This window comes from Enoplosus armatus, chromosome 3, assembly GCF_043641665.1.
Source record: "Enoplosus armatus isolate fEnoArm2 chromosome 3, fEnoArm2.hap1, whole genome shotgun sequence".
Classification (NCBI taxonomy): Eukaryota; Metazoa; Chordata; class Actinopteri; order Centrarchiformes; family Enoplosidae; genus Enoplosus; species Enoplosus armatus.
The window spans coordinates 18080538-18102040 of record NC_092182.1 but is presented as its reverse complement, the minus strand read 5'-3'; the positions used below and the strand labels follow the sequence as shown (position 1 = coordinate 18102040).

The 21503-nt window shown below is 40.5% G+C and overlaps 3 protein-coding genes across 3 annotated transcripts; 2 read left to right on the top strand and 1 right to left on the bottom strand.

Moving 5' to 3' along the window:
• Positions 1-2709: 2709 nt before the first annotated feature.
• sp1 (sp1 transcription factor) lies at positions 2710-10214 on the top strand. Its single transcript, XM_070901905.1, has 5 exons — positions 2710-2781; positions 3835-5233; positions 6569-6710; positions 7257-7447; positions 8170-10214. Exons 1-5 carry the CDS (start codon positions 2725-2727, stop codon positions 8466-8468), a joined length of 2088 nt encoding a protein of 695 aa, XP_070758006.1. The 5' UTR covers positions 2710-2724; the 3' UTR covers positions 8469-10214.
• A 164-nt stretch (positions 10215-10378) lies between these two features.
• LOC139283236 (cell division cycle-associated protein 7-like) lies at positions 10379-15107 on the bottom strand. Its single transcript, XM_070903219.1, has 9 exons — positions 15096-15107; positions 14378-14491; positions 13762-14124; positions 13140-13235; positions 12734-12874; positions 12119-12262; positions 11685-11834; positions 10683-10819; positions 10379-10424 (listed from the first exon to the last, which is right to left on the bottom strand). Exons 1-9 carry the CDS (start codon positions 15105-15107, stop codon positions 10379-10381), a joined length of 1203 nt encoding a protein of 400 aa, XP_070759320.1.
• Positions 15108-16050: 943 nt separating this feature from the next.
• LOC139283168 (anti-Muellerian hormone type-2 receptor-like) lies at positions 16051-21034 on the top strand. The gene is made up of 11 exons (XM_070903130.1): positions 16051-16087; positions 16871-17062; positions 17278-17438; positions 17713-17806; positions 18618-18721; positions 18835-19056; positions 19592-19706; positions 19939-20096; positions 20274-20430; positions 20639-20775; positions 20918-21034. Exons 1-11 carry the CDS (start codon positions 16051-16053, stop codon positions 21032-21034), a joined length of 1494 nt encoding a protein of 497 aa, XP_070759231.1.
• The last annotated feature ends 469 nt before the right edge of the window (positions 21035-21503 follow it).

Below are 21503 nucleotides of genomic sequence, written 5' to 3'. Positions count from 1 at the left end.
ATAGAAAAACCTTTTTCTTCTTTAACAGAAAACGGTTGATGACTACCGACTTGTGCTTTTTGCATGCATGAGAAATGGAAAACAACTTTAATTTACCCACTCAATTTGTATTCCTTTGCACTATTTGTTTACCATCTACAGACCACTTTACTTGTATGTAAACATTGTATGTTGTTGGTCATTGATTGTCATGTACTTGTTTGTACATAACAGTTGTTTATTTTTACATATCTTTTACATATCTCACAGCTTTGTTGTCCTTGTTCTTAGCTGTATGTATATTTGTCTGTAAATTGTCCTGTATGTCACATTGAGAGAACTTAAAACCAGAGTCAGATTTTTGTATGTGTACACATACTTGGCCAATAAAGCTGATTCTGATTCAAGTACTGTACTTAGTACAATTTTGAGGCACTTGTAGCTACTTTACTTTGTTTTTATTTTCATGGCACTACTCTGCTTCACTGTTATACTTTCTTTCTCCACTAAATGTATTTGACAGTTAAGGTTGCTCGTTACTTTGCAGAAGATAGTGCTCTGTTATTAGCAATACCTGTGCTTTCGCTTTCGTCAAAATGTCTGCTGTGAAAAAGGCCTACAACACTATGATACACTTATATAATGACACCGTGGGCATTATGCTGCATGATGAGTGGGCTATTTATACTGTTGATACTTTTAGTACATTATTCAGTACATTACAATTTTTACATTGTGATATTGCTACTTTTACTAAGTAAACACTTTTCCCACTGCTAAATGGAGTCAGTGCATGACTGAACGACATTACATTGCTAGACTTGGGTGTGCGTTTGTGTGGAGGCAGGGTTGGAAGTACACAAGACAAATCGTCATATATCTATGACTAACTGAAGTAACATCAGTGTTTGACTGCAGACAGAGTTGGGTGGATGCAGGCTTGGCCTGAGGATGGACTCCACCCTCTGTCCTGTTTACATGGGCACATGTGCTGCTTCTCTGACAGCCCCCTCGCACATCCCAATAATAAAAAACCTCCCACAAGCGAGCCATTTTCTCCTCCCAGCGCGGTTACAGCCAGTGCTTGAGTGTGATGGGGTCTCTTCTCCTCCACCCTGACTAACTCCTCCCGCCTCCTTGCTGTTTTCCAGCCCACAGGGCGCCACCAGGGAGTGGCCAGTGGCCACGGAGGCAAGACTTAAATGCCCAGTCCGCCTTCCTCCTTCCCCACCTCCGTGTTCAAAGCAAGAGAGGGGCCATTGCATCCTTACGCTTGTGAATGATAAGACAATGTCACAGAAGGAGTAAAGGGAAATATCAATATCTACGTAGACATATTTGCTCATGGCGCCTTTTAAGCGGAAAACGGATAACCCAACGTCAATCATACTCAGCGGTACAACCTACCTTGCTTGTTCCCGCCCAATTGTCTACCTTTGGCCCAATTACATTGGCTAGTTTATTCTCGTTGGCAGAAACAACCTTTTCCATTGGAGGATAGCAGCAATCCTTCGCAAGTAGCTCCCAGAGCGGTGCGCTTCTTTTAACTACTGGGATAGTGCGATAGTGCAGTCAGGTGCCATAAAACTTTAACGTCCCATCTTTTCATACCATTACTGAATGTAGCTAGCTAATACAGTTTTGGCATGTGGGTTGCTAGTCTGATTGGGGATTTTGCGCCTGTATTTAAATCTACACGTTAAATAAAGTTTTTAATGTGGTTTTGCTTAAAACCCTGGTGAAATATCTAGCTTCTAAACTTAAACTCCCATCCGCTGATGAAGATTGTGAGATGTGGTGAAAAGCTCAATAAACTCTATTAAGTGGGCCTTGAGTCCACTTGTTGACAAAATTAATTTGTCAACAATAATGTTTACGTTTGAAATCAAACTGCTTAAAATTTACTTTCTGGTCAATGTTCGTGCTCCTCGAAGTCGGCACGCTGCACAGGTCAATAAATCGAACGCACCCGTCTTTCCCCTTCATAGGGGGAGCCCGTCAAGTTTGTGTGAAGTTGTGAAAAGTTGTCAACTCGAAAAAGACCAGAGAAACTCCTCCCGTCTTCAAATTATGAGCAGTAAGTGAACTTTTTTAACTCAGTGGCGTGTGTTGAACGAAGCAGTAAATTAACAGTTTAAAAGTAAAATCAAAGTACATTGTTTGAAATTTATTCACTGTTGCAAGTGTGATATTGTATTGTTTAGCTAGCGTCTCAAGCTGTTTAAAACTACTTAACTGCTAACGTTAATTGTCGGTACTTAGCTAACAACATTTAGCCAACCAAGTAAAGCTAGCTAACTGTTTCACAGTAACGTAACTACTAGTCTTAATTGACAATACCTTCTTACAGAATAATTTAACTTTAACCAAATCCCACGAGCTAGCTAACTAGTTATATTTAGTGGCGCAGATGAAACTATGTCTGTTACTTTAGCTAGCACTTTTTCGTAATATTACTTGTTGTGGTGAGTTCAGGTTAGCTTAGCCAATAGGCTAACTGGCCCTTCGAGCACTTGTGGCATGGATTTCCTTGCATTTTCCTCTCTGAATTATTTCACGTTAACTACAGAAATTCGGAAAGTTTTGTAATTTTGGTTAGATCGACTATACGTAACGTTGTAGTATGTTTTCCCTGTTTGGTGAATGTAACGTTAACTCAGTTTGATGGTCTGCTGTTTCACCATAACTACTTTTAAGATAAGTGATGTTTCAAACTCTTCTTCCGCAGATCAGCAGCAGGGTGAAATGGCCGCTGTGGAGAGCGGTGGAGGCTTCAGTCAAAAGCGAAACACAAATTCACAAGTAGGTTAACCGAACTTGTGCTGCGAATCAGATGATTGTCAGCCGAGGAACATCAACCATACTCCCCACTCATAGCCACTGAACTTGTTATTTATTTCTTATTAGTTTGTTTGATTCTGTAATTCATCTCTGTTGAGACTTGTACGGGTTGTTGATTTTCTCTCCAGAGCACATGTCACTGGGGTGGGGAATGGGCAGGTAAATTTCGCCCACACGGGGTGTTCCCGTCAAACCACGGCACTTCATGTGCATTTCGCTCGGCCCATTTGGCTGGCCTTGGAGGGGGTGGCTAGAGGAGTGTGTCAGTTTATAGGGCAAAATAAAGTGTGGGAGGGAGATGGGTGGGTTTGGGGGGAGGGGAAGCCGAGCCCGCCGCTGTGCCGGAAAAAAATGTGGTCCCTCCCATACTCACCCACCCTGCTTCCCCCCGGACTTCTCACTCCAGCCCCACTCTCTGGGAAGAAACTTGCATGACAAAAAATAGGTTTAATGTTATGAATGGCGTTTTGGGAGTGTGGCAATATGGCATTTCATGTTGTTGTTTTTATTTAAATATGAAAATGTCAATGAATCTACTATTTATCAAAGTTATAATGTTTATTTTATTTTTAAAACATCCTTTGGCCATTTCAGTCCAAAGTTCTACTTTGAATCTTAATGTTAAAATAATCTTCGTTAAGTTTTATTTTTTAGGTCCACTTTTAATTATTGCTATAAAAATTTTTTTTTTATCACTTTTGTGGTTATCCTGCTTTATTCATTCTAATTACATTTCACTTTGCTGTTTAATTGTAATGCACTTTTTAAGTTTGCTTATACAAGTGCTGTAAAAATTATTGTTGGCACAGATTGGTATCACTATATTTGTATTATTTCCTTTTAGTATACAAATTTGAACTGCGTCAGTAAATGTAAGAGTGGATATTTTGACGGCCATATATATTTTTTGTCACAGCTGCAGCATTAACATGTATGTTAGATAGTCAGATGTACTTTTACTATATAAATTCCTTCTCTTCTTTTCTATTTTCCTTTCGTGTATTCTCTGTCCAGGACTCACAGCAGCCATCTCCTCTCGCTTTGTTGGCGGCCACATGCAGTCGAATTGACACCCCAGGAGAGAACGAGTCACCTGCAGACCAACAAAACCAGCAGCAACAGCTGGACCTAAACCAGGGTGTTTACACCTCCAGTGCCAACGGCTGGCAGGTTATCCCTCTCAGCGTTCAAACATCTTCAGGCACTAACACCATCACCACCGAGTCCTCAGGGGTGATGACAGTAGGAGACACAGGCAAGAGCAGACAGGTGCTGTCACAATCAGTAGCTGTTGCAAGCACTCAGGGACAGCAGCAGCAGCCACCGCAATACGTGGTAGCTCAGGCTCCATCGATGCAGGGTCAGCAGCTCCTTACCACCATATCAGGTATGATGCCCAACATTCAGTACCAGGTTATTCCCCAGTTTCAGACAGTAGATGGCCAGCCACTGCAGTTGGCACATGCGCAGCAGGATTCTGCTGCAGGACCAGGACAGCAGTTTCAGATAGTGTCCTCTCCCAATGGCCAGCAGATCATAGCAGCAACCAACAGAGCTGGTTCTGCAGGAAACATCATAACGATGCCCAGTCTCCTTCAAGGAGCCATCCCCATCCAAAATATAAGTTTAGGCAATGGCGTGTTACAAAACCAGCCCCAGTTCCTGGCAAATATGCCTGTGTCACTAAATGGAAACATCACTTTGTTGCCTGTCAGTACTGGCACAAGCGGTACAGTGGGAGATGCAAATGGTGGAGGGGATACAGGGGGAAACCAACTTATACAGCATCAGCAATCACAACTTCCAGTGTCAAGCGGGGCAGGTTACATGACAAGTGCGCCCACCATCACCACGCAGACTTCCACTTCTTATGGAATGACCCAAACACAGAACAGCAATGGAGTGATGACAGGGACATTCCAGCATAACGCAGCATCTTCTTTGGGTGTCCCGATACAGCCAGACAACAGAGACAGCCAGCAGCCGCAGCAGATCCTTATTCAGCCTCAGCAGGTTATCCAAGGTGGAACACCCCTCCAGACCATCCAGGCCGGTACTGTCGCGGCCGCTGGTGGTCAGGTATTTGCGGCTCCAACACTCAGCCAGGAAGGGCTTCAAAATCTTCAAATTATGCCAAACACAGGCCCCATCTTCCTGCGCACTGTAGGCCCCAATGGCCAGGTGAGCTGGCAGACCATACAGATCCAGAGTCCAACAGGACCGCAGATCACGCTGGCCCCAGTGCAGTCTCTCCCCCAACTTGGCCAGGCTCAGGGAGCTGCTGCAGCTGGAGGAGTATCTGTCAACACAGTGCAGATCCCAGGCATCCAGACCATAAATCTGAACACACTCGGGGGCTCTGGGCTGCAGATGCACCAGCTGCAGACTGTTCCCATCACCATTGCCAGCACAGGTCAGTCAGTAGCATGCTTTTCAGAAATAATTGATGTTCAGTGTAAAAAATGTCTACATAATATTTTGAAAAGTGTGCTAAATTAAAATTCAGTATATTAAATCATCAATTGTTTGTGACTCAAGAAAACCCAGTGGCCCTTGTGTGACTAAGGACTATTAGTACTAAATGATGCACTCCTCATGCAGGACTATCCATATTTCTAAATGTAATTGGTTTAATTGGACTATGCCATTTGCAATCATTACTGTTCAAAGTAACAGAGGCAGCCGAAATTAACCTTTGATTGTGTTTAGTTTCAGTTATTTAAGGCAAAACCGATAACCAGGAACTAATGTTAAGCTATAATGCATAGTAATTGTTCAGCAGTAGACATAAGGCTGTTGGGATGAGTCAATATGTAGTCTAGACTCTTAGGTTTACTTGCATTATTGAAGGTTGTTTTACCCAGAGGTTTGCTCTGAAATGCAAAGTATCTCCTATCTCTGGATTTGATCTTTTTACTCTTTGTGTGTGAAGTGCACCATACTGGTGTAACCAGTTCAGCTGGCCCAGTGACCCACAACTCTTTCCTGCAGCGCATCTGTTTGTGTTGAATTTTTTTCTTTTCTTGGTGACACTGCATCTCGGTTGTCACGTTACAGTACTGTAGTAGTGGGTTGGCCACAATTTCTGTGTCATAGTAGGGCTGTAACTTGACCCCACCCATCTTATAGCAACCTTTATCATGTCTAAACCCTTCTGTATTTCTTCTTTATAATTGGCAGTCCCTCCCTTTGTTTATATACTTTCTAGTCTACATTTGATCAAATACTAACATTTGTGAGGAATCATTGAATCACTAGTGCATATACTTTGAACTTATTGTGAAATTGTATCCCCCATCAGCTACATATGGCTTTGTTTGGACTCGCTTACTACTGAATGGGGGGTGTTTCTACGCATCAGTGTCGGTGTTGACATTAAACTAACATTTACTGTAGCATAGTAGTTTAAGCCTGGAGGACTCACGCTATCTGGCATTTGACTGTATATTCTTGTGTTACTTATATTATTACTCGTATTCAAATAGTACTTTCTGAATACACTGGGTTAAGCATTGTTATCTGATTCTTAAGTAATGTTGAATAAAGCTATTGTTCTTAAATGAGGAAATATAAGAAAGTAACAGGTGAAATTGTTGACTCTTTATGTCTCATCAGAAATGACCAAGATCATTTAGTTGCTGGTAACATACAGTTTAGGCTAGCACATACATTTGTAACATACATACATGTAACTGGTTTGCTCTTTTTATGTGTATAAACCAAAGTATTTTCTATTCCATCACCACAGGAGAACAGGCCTTGCAGACAGGTGGAGAAAGTTTGGATGACAGCACAGCTATGGATGATGAGGATATTAGCCCACCACCTCAAGGACGACGTAACCGCAGGGAAGCCTGTACCTGCCCCTTCTGCAAGGACGGAGAGGGACGGTATGTCACTTAACCTCTTTATTAGGCAAACCTGTACAGTGTAATGCAAACCAATGCCATAAATTCCACTGTTGCCTGTAATGGTCAGTTTTTGTTGACATTGTCATAGGGTTGAATTATATGTTTTAGCATTGAGTCATAGCGATGTGGGGTACTGGACTGCATTATATTGAGAGGTGTTTCTAATATTCTGCCCCCCTCGTGTAGGTAAATGCCTCAATATAATGTCCAGTACAACACCACCTTTTAAATATGTCAATAAACATATTGTTTGGAATGTGTAAATTCAGTTTTCTTTATATTGTGCTTATTTGTAATTCATTGTTAGTTGTCAGTGTTTAAGATTAAGCACATTTGTACGTTTGTTTTGACATAGAAGAGCTTTGCAATTAATGTTAATACTTAAAGGAAAAGTACAGTTTATCAGAACCGTTCTCAAGAGCTACAAAAGTATCTCGGAGAAACACTACATTTCCACTTAAGCTGATGTTCCATAGTCTCCTTTTAGAGAACCCAGCAACTCTCTACGTCTGATTTATGTTGCAGTGACCCAACTAAAAAGAAGCAGCACATTTGTCACATCCCTGGCTGTGGAAAGATCTACGGAAAGACATCCCACCTGAGGGCCCACCTCCGTTGGCACACAGGAGAGCGACCCTTCGTCTGCAGCTGGTCTTTCTGTGGAAAACGATTCACCCGTTCAGATGAGCTTCAGCGCCATAAGAGGACGCACACAGGTGACATTGAGGATTTAATTTAATCTTATTTTTCATGTGAAGGACTTTACATCTGACACAACTACAAAACGTCAAACATGAGACTTGCTTCTTTCTGGTCCTTGATATGAAAATAGTAGGGTAAGCCTATGTGCATCTGTTTTTCTTAGCAACATAGCTTTCTAGAGAATCCATTTGTTTTGCAACAGGATTAATTGGAGCTGAAACAATTAATCAATTTGTTGATCAAAGGAAAATTAATTGGCAACTATCTTGATAATCAATTTTTGCTTGGGTCAGATTTAATAATATAAAATAATAAATCACAAATGCTAAATACTTACTGGCTCCAGATAATCAATTATGAATATTTGATGCCATTTTTTTTGTCTTCTATGGTATTAAATTACATATCTTTGGGTTGGACAAACCAAGCAATTTGAATGTCAGTTTGGGGCTTTGGGACGTTAAGCATTTTATGGTCCAAACGATCAAGATAATAAGTGACAGATTATTGAAATATTAGTTAGTTGCTGCTTTAGTATTAATCATCCACTTGAATCTTGCATCATTTTAATATCTTGCATCATTTTATTTCCCTCCTAAATAAAAAAGGAATTATTCTACACTGCGGTACATTCATAAGTGTACATTTTTAACTGCGAAGCCAACAGTCTGTCATAGTCTGGTAGTACCAGCTGCAGCTATTGTTATATTGATTTGTATTTCTCCCTCCTTTTCAGGTGAGAAGAGGTTTGTTTGCCCAGAGTGTCCCAAACGCTTCATGCGCAGCGATCACCTCTCCAAGCACATCAAAACCCACTTGAACAAGAAAGTAGTGGCCAGCAGCACCGCAGGCTCGACCGATGCTGCTTCCCCTGCAGCAGGAACAAAAGTCGAAACAGGAGCAGTGTCAGCCAATGACCAGCACACCATTGTCACCATGGAAACCTTATCTGCAGAGAGCATAGCTCGATTAGCCAGCAGTGGGATCAACATGATGCAGGTGGACCTTCACCAAATTAACGGCAACAGCTACTAAGGACGGTGGAGGAGCAGGAAGACGGCCTTGGTGGATGTTACATTAGGACATTTGGGGTTAAAAAGGGCACGTTTGGCTGCAGACGCAGAACCTCTCAAAGGCTTCAGACAGGAGAGGTGTTAACAGATCTAACACAACAGACACTATTGAATTTGAGAGCTGAGGCAGGAATATGGATTTCCATCTTGTATTTAGATGCCTGCAGCATTTAAGGGTCAGAGTTGGATTAAAATGTTAGACTAGAGAAATCATCATGAAATCTTATTTACCCTGGATGGAAATGGCACTACACTAACGTTTGTCCCACACGATGACCCAATCGTACTTAGATAGTGGGATTGCAATAAAATACACAGACCGGCACAATTGATGTTGAATTGGTGGCTAGTAATATTCTCTCTACAAGCTTCTTTAGTTTTAAGAGATGACACTACTAAGTCAGACTCTCACCCTTGTTTCCAAGGCTGTGAGCTTCGTTACTTGTCCCTCTTCACCTCAGGTGTCTCCTGCCCTTTCAAACTGGGCGGCTGTATCAGAGCGTGCCCCTCAGGCTAACTGGCCCACATTGGCCCATAATGCTAAATTCCCCCACTAAAACTGAACTTCTAACGATTGTGAGCAGCAATTTCTCTCATTTCTGTGGTTGCAGTTTTTGGGAGAACCGTACGTGTTCACAAACTAACAATCCCAGTATCGTAGGAATAATACGTAAAGTGTTTTAGGGACGACTGTTTAGAGGAGGGCTGGAATACAAGGTCTCGACCAGGTCAGAGCCAGAAGCACTAATCAGTGTGAGGATGTAGGTGTGTCAGGGCACTGAAATCCTGTGAATAACTCTTTAACCTCTTATGTAGGTACACACATTCAAGCCATCATGCTTTGATATGTTTATCATTGCAAAAACATTTTGATTTTTTTTATGTGTGTATATATATATATATTTTTGGTAATGTAAAGGCTACAGAAATTCTTAGCTTAGGCAGGATCATCTTACACGACTGCAAGATTGCCTTCCAGTTGTATGAACCTCTCATGCACAATCAATCTTAATCTTATGTTATTACTTTTATATATATATATATAAGTGTAGATTAAATGTGTAAACTTAAGAGCCTTTCTGTCATAGAATAATGTATTCTATACAGTCCAGATCTTCCCAGTACATTTTCTTTCTTGTGGTTATCATCTGAGACTTTGCCTTGCAGTCGCATTCTTTCTGTGGAAAAGCGTTTCTTGTTTAGTCACATCTGGTCAGAATTAAGTATTTTGTAATAATGTCCAGACAGCATAAATATGTAAGCTCAAACCAAAGGTTCATACTCATTTTATAAGCAAAACTAGGAAATCTTTCTTTGGTCCATGAACTTTCTAATAATTTTTACTCTTGTAATGCATATGTTAAAGTTCTAACTGGAAAAGATCCAGCTTGAGGCAAACCTTGGACACACATCCCTTCGTTGTCCAAATCAATAAGTTGCAAAATATATTAAGGGTCAAAGTTAATCTGAAAAGATGGTTCTCACCTCTGTTGGAATTGTGTTTGGTTCAGAATTCTTTATTTTAGAAAGATAATTATAACTTGTATTATGTCAGAAGATTTATGTTTAAAAGCTCTCCTTTGCAACTCTATAGACTTCAGTTCATCGGACAACAAGTGCTCTTATTTTTTTGCCCCGTTTTAAATAAGGGATTTTATATTGTGTGTATACAACTACTGCAAATGCCAACAGCTGGATTAAAATTATAAATATACTTTGTCTCATTTCTTTGCAAACTTCTCTCAAACAAACAATTAGCTGATCAAAAAAACTTTATTAATTGAAAATCACAGGTTCATTATGTTTTACTCAATATTTTTAAGAGTTTTAATATTAAAACTGTTTCAACAATTGCTCCCCCTAGTGTTGATATCACGTCTCTACATCGTTGTCTTCACTCTTCAGTTTGTCGCGGAGGCTGCGAGGAGAGAAATACACTGTAGATGTTAGTTCCAACACTTACTGTCAGTCATTAAGGTGGTTTAGCAGCATAACCATATTATTGATACAGCCTAATATTAGATCCAACCCCTGGACTGAATGATATGTGTCTTGGTCTCCATGTAAATATACACCATTTTCCATTGTAAAAAATTGATTGATGTAAATTGTGTGTTGATATAACCGTAATCAGAAACTTGAATTTATCAAATAAAGTCTTTGGGCATTTCCCCACCTGCTGAGGTAGGAGTGGACGTCAGAGAAGCCGTGGTACTGAGCCAGGGGGAACAGGATGCCTGTCGGGCAGCGGCCATCACGCTGGCGGCAGAAGCTGCAGTTGCAAATGCCACGACAGGGAGGGCACTTCCACTCCTGAGGAGATAACCAGATGGTTAAACACTAAACTGACCCATAACAGAGAAAGACAAACTTAAGTACACAAGTAAAAAGATTAAAAAAACAAACCATTTGACTTTACAGCACAGGTGCTACTACTTTTAGATTTATGCCAGCAGCGTTGCTTACTTACGGACCAAATGATGAACAGCACAAGGAGACAATGCCTGTGTTATTAATCACTTTGTGTCTTGCCACTTAATGAAGAGTTGCTAGTAACTACCCTATTTAAAAAAAGTCCAAATAAAAAACAAGTATTGTTACTTCAGAGTATATATGCTTAATGTACACTTTCTCTATGAACAGTTATTTTCACTTTGCATCCTCACCAAATATCAATGTTTGTACTTTTGACGTGACTCAAATGTGAATTCACATTCAATAGATGATAAAAAAGGGCCCAGCACCAGGAGGAAACATGAGCATTATGTTTGACATTTGATAATTGTCAATTTGTTGACAACAAGAGAACTAATGGTACACAGAAAATGTGCCACAGCTGTACATCAGATAAACTAATTGGGGTGGCTGCAAGTGTCTTTTTGACTATGCTTACAATTAACACTCCTGTGTAACCTACAGTATCAGGATCTATTTTGTGTTTTCTGGTTATATGGATATTCTAATCCATCAACAGATGTTGGACTTTTAACTGATCAATAATGTTCACGACTGGCTTTTGAATCTATGCAAAAGGGACCGTTACATTGTTACATAAAATCTGCCTCCCGTGCAATCCTGAACACTCACTGACAGTAAAAACTGAAACAATGTGTGCAAAATGAATCTGTTGTGCACCTGCACAGTGGTAGAGTGTGTGTTGGTGTGACAGCAGTCTGACCGGATCAAGCAGCGCCTTCTTGACATCCTCCCCGTATCTGTTCCTCAGGCACGGCCCACAGAACTGACCCTGAATCCCCCGACAGTCCTCACTGCGGCAGCATGTCTTGGTGTCAACAGTTTTCTGACGGCACTGATGACAAGTGGAGCCCTGAAAACACACAAAGAAACTTCAACAACAGAGATGGTGGACAGGTACACTGACACTTCCTTTACATTTTATAGTAATGGAGGGATTGCCACCAAGTAGTGACCTGATGACTTCATGGGTTCTTCCTCAAATATCAGGACTGTGAATCAAAGCTGCCACTGTGATCTTGTTAGTGGTTCCTGATTGATTTGGCTACAAACTAACCAGATATTGGCACAAATCTTTCAATATATTGTATCATTCCCATATATCTCACTGCAGGTAGAGTCCATCTGAGAACTCACTGTGACTCTGTTGTAGACTTTGTCAGTCATGTTGTCTGCGACCAGCTGAAGCTCGTCCTCTGTGATGTCCTCCGCAGGACGGATAAAATGAGGTTTGCACTGATTAGGCCGTGGGGCACCCCGGCGCTGTGGGGCGCGGCGTACCTGGAACACAAAGATGAAAAATAATGATTTATTTCGTTTTACACAGAAATTGACAAGATACAGATTAACATTAACCTCTCACCATTTTACAGTACATATTGGATGAGAAGAAAAGAGGTCACAACACATTAATACAGATATAAAGAGTTTTCACTCATTACTCATCCCACTCAGTTTTTACACAATTTGTTGCAATACATAATAATGTTGACATGAAATTATTTGATTATTTTGACTGATCTAATCAAATCGATCTAAGTACATTAAGCAAACGTATAACCCGTGCATAATAAAACCATGTAGAATTCTTATTTCTGTGTGATAAAAACACTTTCTACAATCCCGAAAGAAAAAGTGAAATCATTGTATTGCACAATTTGTTGTGCAAAAACTTAACAAGTGAATAAACAAAGTGCCGTAGTAGCTCTCAACCCCATTTTCAACTGGTCCTTGAGAAATGACAGAGCTGACCTCCAGCAGCTCCTCCTCCAAGCTGAGCTCCAGTTCTTCCTCCTTAGGGGCTAAAGGACCCATCGAGCGAGTCTGTCTGCGAGACGCCCGCTCTGGGTTCTTCCTGGACTCTCCTCCAGCTGCACCGGAGCGTGGTGGACGCTGCAAGCAACGTTGGATAAAATCACCTCAGTACATGGGTCTATTTAGAAATACTATTATTCAAAGCCCTACTGAATCCTGAAGAGGATGGTGGCCACTCAGTTAGCTGATTATCTTGTTTTGCCTTTTGTTTACTCTTCAGACTTTTAGCAAAATGTTGGGGATCTAAATTTCTGTCCACCATCCATCATATTGAATATTAACAAATCGCTCTTGGGACAAAACTCACTGGTGCTCGAGAGATTTTTCACCATCTCCTACTCACAGAACTTCGCTCTTTTGTCTTCAGTTTGCCTGCTTGTTTTTCCAGAAATCCAGCACCTCCTGGCATCTTCTGCAGGTCCGCCATCAGCTGAGCCAACTGTCAGAAAACAGGGAGGATAAAAAGGAATAGCGACATGGCAGATGACAAACATCTTGAGTCATTCTAGCAGGACAAATCTGACAGCACTCATTTATAATTTCCGAGCCAAATGTTTTGAATGTTGCCATTCCCAGCAGTCTTAACATGTTAATGTGATAATCTGAGGTATCATCTGTTGTCTGTCTGCTGGTCTGCACTCTCCTTTCCCTCCAGCTCGTGATTGTCTGCTGTTGGATTGATTTGAAGTATTGTCCGTTGCCAGGACAAACTGCTGGGCTTGTGGAGAATGTCATGTAATCCCACCTCAAGGGACTAAAGATATGATGTCATGTGTCCTGCATATAAATATAATAGATCTATAATATATATTAATAAGAGATCTCTCTGTGTGGTAACATGCATTGAATGTACAATGAGTCTGGATTTAAATTTTGTTGGGTATTCTTAGGCACTAGTTTGGGAGCCACAGCTTTACATACACACTGTTTGATGCACACTGTATGATTCTGTGTTTCTGGTTTACCATTGCTTTGTTGGCCTTGATGTTCTGTTGTCTCTTGGCCAGGAAAGAATCCGATACATCTTCTGCTGGATCGGATCCGCGCTCCTCAGGAGGAGCAACTGCTGTCTCTTCATCTTCAAATTTAACATGTCTCAGCCTCTTTGGCCCACTGGGTTTTCCTGCCTTCTTCGTCCCTATCTGTTTTGTCCTCTTTTCTTCCTCCTTTGCATCCTCATCATCTGTGAAGTGCTCGGTAGAGGGAGTGGAGCGGAGAGCCACCCTCAGCCGGAAGGTTTGGGCACCAGAAGATGGTTTAGATGAGGCTTTCTGTTCCTTAGGCGAAAGGTCAGGCTGGGCTTCATCTTCATCTTCCAAATTTGAATTCTGATGGACACAAATAGAGATAATTTGACACCTCTTACACCATAGTAAAACTGAGCAGGAAATAAAAAGCATAACGTTAGTCAGCTGTATTTAAGTAAAAACGAATGAACTAGATTACCTATGACAACAGGGTTATATCATAACACAGCCAAACTAAGTGCCTCTTATAATTCAATTGATGACGTAGGCTAATGTTTACTTTTCCAACCTGGCAATATGAAGGCATAAATTACTTGAACGCCAAATTACTCACCTTATCGCTGGGGATTTCGCTGTCAGAAAAGCCGTAAAATGTTCTCTCATTTTCAGAGTCCTCTGCAAACACGTCAGCTAACGCTAGCTCTTTTGTGAGGGAGTGCACCCCTGCCTGAAGACAGATTTAACAATTTTATCTTAAAAATACTGAATCCATGCGTAGTACGTATTTAGCCTGGTAAATAAGTCATATTAAGTTACTTTACCATTTTATTCTTGATGACCGTGGACACCTACTAGCTTCTGAAGTTTAGCTGGGTCCGCCCGCGCGCAGGTGCCTGTCCAATTAATCTAATTGAAAATTTAGGTGCGCGTGTTTTGGAGTTCGGGACAGCAGGAATGTAGAGAATTAGCCTTGGACAATGGCGCCTTTTTAACTCCGCCCTCAAGGGGTGAGTTGAACACGTAAACATGCAGCCTCTCAAGACAAAAATAGTGCCCGAGTTGAAATGTGTTATTGTTGGTGATCTCCGAAAAGAAATTGAAGCCTTAAAGAGTATACCCAAGACAGCAGGACATGTCTTCCAAAACCCACGACATTACGAGATTCTAAATCATAATGTAGAAATTGGAAATTGTTTAAACTGAGAAAGTCTGTTTGATTGTAAGATTCTGCAGTCATGCTAGCAGCTCCTTGTGACTGAGCTAAATGCTAACATCAGCATGCTAACAATGACAAAGCTAAAATGCTGGTGTTTAGTAGGTATAATGTTTACCATGTTAACCATCGTAGTTTAGTATGTTAGCATGCTAGCAAAACACAAAGTTCAGCTGAGACTGATGGGAATGCCATAGATTTCATGCTGGTATTTGATCATAAACCAAACTATTGTTCATATTAACATTTTGACCTAATGATTGTGCTAGAAGAAACGTCAGGGCATCACTAAAGTTAATAGGATTCATCCCCGGGGGACATTCATTTTTGTACCAAATTTCATGGCAATCCATTCAATACCTGCCAAAACATTTCATGCCATACCACAAATGTAAATGTCATGATGGCACTAGAAGAAAAGTCAGGGGATCATTAAAGACTCACAAAGTAATTCAAACTGTCTCATAATTTTGACATGGTAATGGTAATTTTTGACCAATCATCTCACAACGTTGACTCAAAAAATCATAATTGTGACTCAATATAGTGTAAATTTGATAACTTTGATTCAGAATGTCTTCATTTTGATTTAGTAAATCCTGATTATGGCATAGAATCTAATTTTGATTTACTTTATTTTTATTATTGTCTTTATAATATTTAAGCCATTTGCAATTCTTTTTGTGGCATAATTGGGCTTCTTGAGGGACTATTATAAAATGAGGCCAAAGTACTTTAACTCATTAACAACATCCATTTTCCCCCCGATTGTTTTCTGGAAAAACCCCCGGATGGAAGTACCTCTGTTGCCCCAGTGAATTTGTCTGAAACCTCTTTGCTTCTTTGAGTTTGCACGTGGCCCATTGAATGCAGATGATATTCAATTACATTGTGAGATGATTATGTTGATAAATGTTCTGTTTTCCCACAGCCCATTGTATGGCAGACTGTGTGTTGTACATGCAGGTGTGTGGCAGTGGGAGTGATGCTGGAAAACGTGGGAAACTCCTCTCACATTCCCAGGACTGATAAATTCTCACTCCCTGCGTGGCCGGTCTGGGCTCAGAGTGACCATGATACTGCCACGGTGGCGGCTGATTTTGGCTGTGGGTGAGTGTATTTGCTAATAATTTGCAATTTGATGATAGTAATTAATTGCTGTGTTGCTCAAGCAATGTATATTGTGATACTGATGTAGCAGTTCAGTAGGAGTGTGCCTACTGTAACTCCTAATCTTAATTATAAAATCTCTAAGGAAAGAGATGGATATGCTACCAGCGTATGCCCTGTAACTACAGTGCTGATAAAATATCCCTGGAAAAGGATAATTTCTTTAGTGGCTCATGTCAGAGTCAGGAACAGTGTAACAGCAGTAGACTATTGTGTGCAGAGGTGTTGCAAAGAATACTGTGGCTCCTGATAAGATGCACATTTGGACTTCTTCTTGACTCACGCACATACAAATTATATAGGACCAAATCACAACACTGTATCTACAGGCAAACCTTAGACTGTGCCAATGTTTTTCCCCAGTTTGAAAGATACCTCCACTGTGGGTATTCAGCAAGTCTAATAGTTTCAGCTTAGTGCAACTGAAGTGGATTGTATGTAAATATGTAATATGTCACAATAGAACCATCACCAAAGAAGGATAATCTTAGAGACTCTTAATGATAAAACTGTAGCTTGTAGTTAAATATTTACTTTAAACACTTAGACAATATTGATAGTCAGAAAGACAAACTGTGAGTGCAACAGTACAAAATAAGCTTAAGATTCTTAGTTTGCTTGCATTTTAGAGTACAAGATCACAAACCCTACTGTGACTGAAAAGGTCATTGTTACCCAATTAAACCGCATCTACAGCAGCTGTTTCTTTCCTCCTCGTCCCAGAATGCATCTTTACATGTATCACCAGCCAGTCTTTTCCTCAGAAGAGACAGTGTGCATTCAAAGTGACTCCCCAGAACAACAAATACACAACTGCTGGCAACGTGAGTGGGTCGGTGCAGCTCTGTGAGAACACCCAATGCTGTGTGGGCTATTTTCTGATCATCGATGGCCAGCTAGAGGTTGACCTTCTCGGTAAGAAACCGTAAAATTAAGATATGTGGACCAGTAAATCTGGCCTAGTCTAGATTCTGTTCTTGTATTCAGTGATTTAATTTGATTTACCCAACCAACATCTGACTCATAATGGCTGAAACTTGTTATTAATAAATATAGGTGAGTCTTCAGGCTTATTATGGTTCTCGTGTTTTTCCAGTTGTCTACTGTGTTACTGATTTTTGCTGTTGCAGCTTGTGATATTGCTGAAAAGTCTTGCCCAGATGCAACCTGCAAGGCACAAACGCGCTTCCACGGCCGCCTCATTAAGTGTGTGTGCAACACAGACCTCTGCAACCGCAACATCACTTGGATCCCAGAGTCGGAAGATCCTCAACTCAACTGTTCTTATTCTGTGGGTATGACAATAATGAGATTGCTAACTAATCATTGAATATCACTTGTAACCCACATCGTGATAAAACACTATTCTGACATCATACCAGAGTGAGGTATTTTCTTTTCATCACAGAAAATGTTATTGTTTCAAAACCTCCTTCCACCCCCTTTAATTTGAAATTTGACACACTATATTCATTTGATAAAGTAATAAATACACTTGATTGACTCAAAAGGGGTGTTCATCATTCACAGATAACACTAACATACACTGTTTGTTTTCTTCTTAGATGAAAACTGCTGCAATTGTTCTGATTGGAACTTTGATAGTCCTGTGCTTCATGGTTGTTGCTGCCAAATGGAGAAGCCGCTTTAAAAAGAAAAGTAAGGTCCTTTTTTGTTTTCAACATCAAGATAGCATTGCAAAAAGTGCATGCATTCTTTTCACTAAAATCTGAGTTTAATTTCTCTCTCTATTTTAAACAGTGGGAAGTAAATTGAATGTGGCTGTCCTGACTGCAGAATGCATTATTGTAGCTGTGTGTCTCAACACCTGTTCTTGTCACTGTTATCAATGACATGATAGAAAGGAAATTATTTTATTGTCATTGCTAATAATGTGTTGATTTACCTTACTGAATACAGTAGCAGAAAGAAGAAATCAAATGCCTTTACAGTGAGATAACTGATGTCTGCCGGTGTTGACTCAACACATACAGGCATTCGCACAGATTTAGATAACGCTCCAACATTATTGCTCATCCTGGGAAGATGGAGTTAAAGTTACAGCTCCGTAGAAATGGATTCAGATCAGGCTGTGTAATTGTTGCCCTTAGGTAAAGGTAAGAAGAGAAGTGTTGTTCTGTATCAAATGCCCTCTCTGCTTCTCAAAGGATAAGAGAAAATCATTATTCAGCCATGTCTCTACATTTTCGAAACTCAGATTCAGTTCTTCTCATGTCTTTGTTTGACCTTGGAACTGTTTCATTCTCTCTGCTGGACTGACCTTGGTGGTTATCTCTGCTGTTACACTCCCTTTTACCTCTATGCTTTGTTTGTTACTCTTCAATCAGATTTCTGTGTCATTTATGTGGCTGTTCAGTCAGGCTAGTCCAAAATTCATTATGACTTTATTGTAATGTACCTTCAATGAGTGTGTTTTAATTACAAGACTTGTCTACTTTCATTATTTTAGAAGAGAATCCACCCTCTCTTGATGATTACAGTGTCTCACCACTGTGTTCCTGCCGAACAACAAAAACCTCTGAGATTGACATTGCTAACATTGAACTACAGCAGGTAAACCCAGCCACCAGGTGGATTTATGCTCTATGTTTAGCAGTGTGCAAAATATTGGTAAATGATACAATTAGACAACTGTTGTTTTACCTGAATGTCCATACCTTTTTCAGATTGTGGGCCATGGGTGTTTTGCAACTGTTTGGCAGGGGAAATACCAGGGATCCGTGGTGGCCGTGAAAGTTTTCCCTGCAGGCTGGAAACAGAAATTTATAGCAGAGAAGGAGGTTTATGAGCTACCACTAATGAAGCATGCTGGGATTGTCCACTTCCTGGGCACTGGGAGGAAACCGGACGGGGGCAGTTGGCTCATTGTCCTGCAATTTGCTGAATATGTGAGTGGTAAGCAGTCATTCAAGGAAAATTAATTGTGCGTTTTCCCATTTTCTGAGAGGTCAAAAGTTATTCAAGGAAGAAGGAGAAGGAACAGGAGAAAGAGTCAGGGCAGGGAAGCAAAGAAAATGCATAAGGATGATATTACCTACCTCTTCAGCACCAAGCGGCCGACAGACAAAGTTAGAGAATAGCTGGTGAACATAGTGAAGCATTTAGCAGCTTAAGAGCCAGATGTCACTCAGGGATTGGTAGAGACCATAAACAGAGCTAAAAGAGAGTGAATATTGGACTTAGATTCTCCAGGTGGCCAGAAACACAACTCCAAATGAAATTTGAGGTAGCTGCTCCGTATCTGCTTGATGTGTAAATAAGCAAATGTTTGCTAACAAGCTTGACATAAAAGGTGATGATATATCAAAGTTTTTGCAGGTTTAAAATGGAAATACAGCTGAATTTATAGCACTGAAATATGTGGCCAAACTCTTTAATGCTCACGTTCTTGGACATAAATAACTGGTGTCCCTTTGATTTCAGGGTTCTCTTCGCTCTTTTCTGTGTAAACACACCCCCAACTGGACATTGTCACTGAAGTTGTGCCAGTCCTTATCGCAGGGACTTTCCTATCTCCACTCTGACCTTCACAGACATGGTATTGGCCAGAATATTACTGTGAACAAATGTGTGCATTTATGTATGTACATGTCCATGTTATATAGCCTACTTGTGTAGAAAGCCTGTACTCTCATGTGGATATATGTATATTGTAGCTAAAATAGAAAACATGACAGGCTCTTTCTTGATTCATAAAGTCCATTGCAGTTAAATATCCAAACAAATCCGAATCTTATCTTCTTATTACAAATGTGTGTCTTTTCCCGCAGATGTGCATAAACCTCCTGTGGCCCACAGAGACTTCAGCAGCTCCAATGTGCTCGTGAGAGCAGATGGTACCTGTGCCCTGTGTGATTTTGGATGCTCCACCATCCTGCGTTCTTGTTCAGGACATCGTCGCTGGCAGAGCCACACAACAAGCATGGAGGTGAGATTCAGGTGGAGCCACAACTTACTGTTGTTAATTCACGGCACAGTGAAATCATTAAAAGATGAACAGTCATCTCATTAAAAAAATATGAATCCATCGAAGATAAAGATGACGTGCAGAGTGGCAACATCTAATACATAGAAACAACCAATTCACATTTCTGTCCATCCGCAGGGTCATGCTCAGTTGGGCACGTTGCGCTACATGTCCCCTGAGATACTGGAAGGCTCTGTAAACCTAAGCAGCACCTGGTGTCTCATGCAGGGGGACATCTATGCTTTGGGACTGCTGCTGTGGGAGATCTGGATGCGCTGCTCTGATTTATTTGAAGGTAAACTTCCTTGGTCAGATAGATGGATACACATACATACACACAATGCCACACTTAATAATTAATCAAGACTAATCACATACTGTCAGATTTTCACGACTTCTGTTTTTACTTTCCTTTGCGGTTGAGCTGCACTTCTTGGATGCACTTTATCTATGTCTTGGTACTAAATGGATGTTAAAATTCATACAAATGTCTCCATCTGCAGGCGGTATTGTTCCACAGCATCTGTTGCCTTATGAATCTGAGCTGGGAGCCAATGTGACACTGGAGAGCCTCATCCTGTACGTGTTTCACTTGGACAAGAGACCCTCCATACCTAAACACTGGGAACCACAACCGCAGGTATTCTCACAACAGGTGCTTCTTACTTGAACATACAGTTTTTTGTATCAGCTTGGTAGCAATAAAAATAAATGTACAGGATAGCTAATGAATATATTGATGATAGTGAATTGAGTTTGTCGACTATTTTCCTAACTTTCAGGGATCTGCGCTGCAGGAGCTCCTGACAGATTGCTGGGACTGTGACCCAGACGCCCGACTGACTGCTCAGTGTGTTGTGGACAGATTAGTCTCTCTTCAGTCTTGTTACTCTCCATGACATGTTTTCTTTTTTTCAGGTTGACTTGTTGTAATCTACATATCAAGCATTTGCATTTGCACTGTTCTCTTTGTGTCACTACTGTTTAGCTTTTCAGTATATTTCCATCAGTTTGAACTGTATACGTAGCCTCTTAGACATGTTTCAATTACTCTCTTTCTTTCTATTAGATGATTACAGCTGTGTTAATGAATTGTAATCCAGGTACATTGTAGAAAAAGTGAAAAGCGTGTCCATGGTATAATGGGAATTATTGTTTTTAAGAGTTTGTTTGTATTGTGTGGCTAATTTTATGTAACCGTGATATATGATTTTGGTTTTGTATTGAAATAATAATAATAATTGAAATATAAAAAACATACAATTACCAGCTACACTTAAGTCTTTTTTACAGCATACATTTTGACGTTAGAGCAGAAAAATCAGGTGGAACAAGTGGAGCTCATAATGTTAATGATGGGCTCTGTTA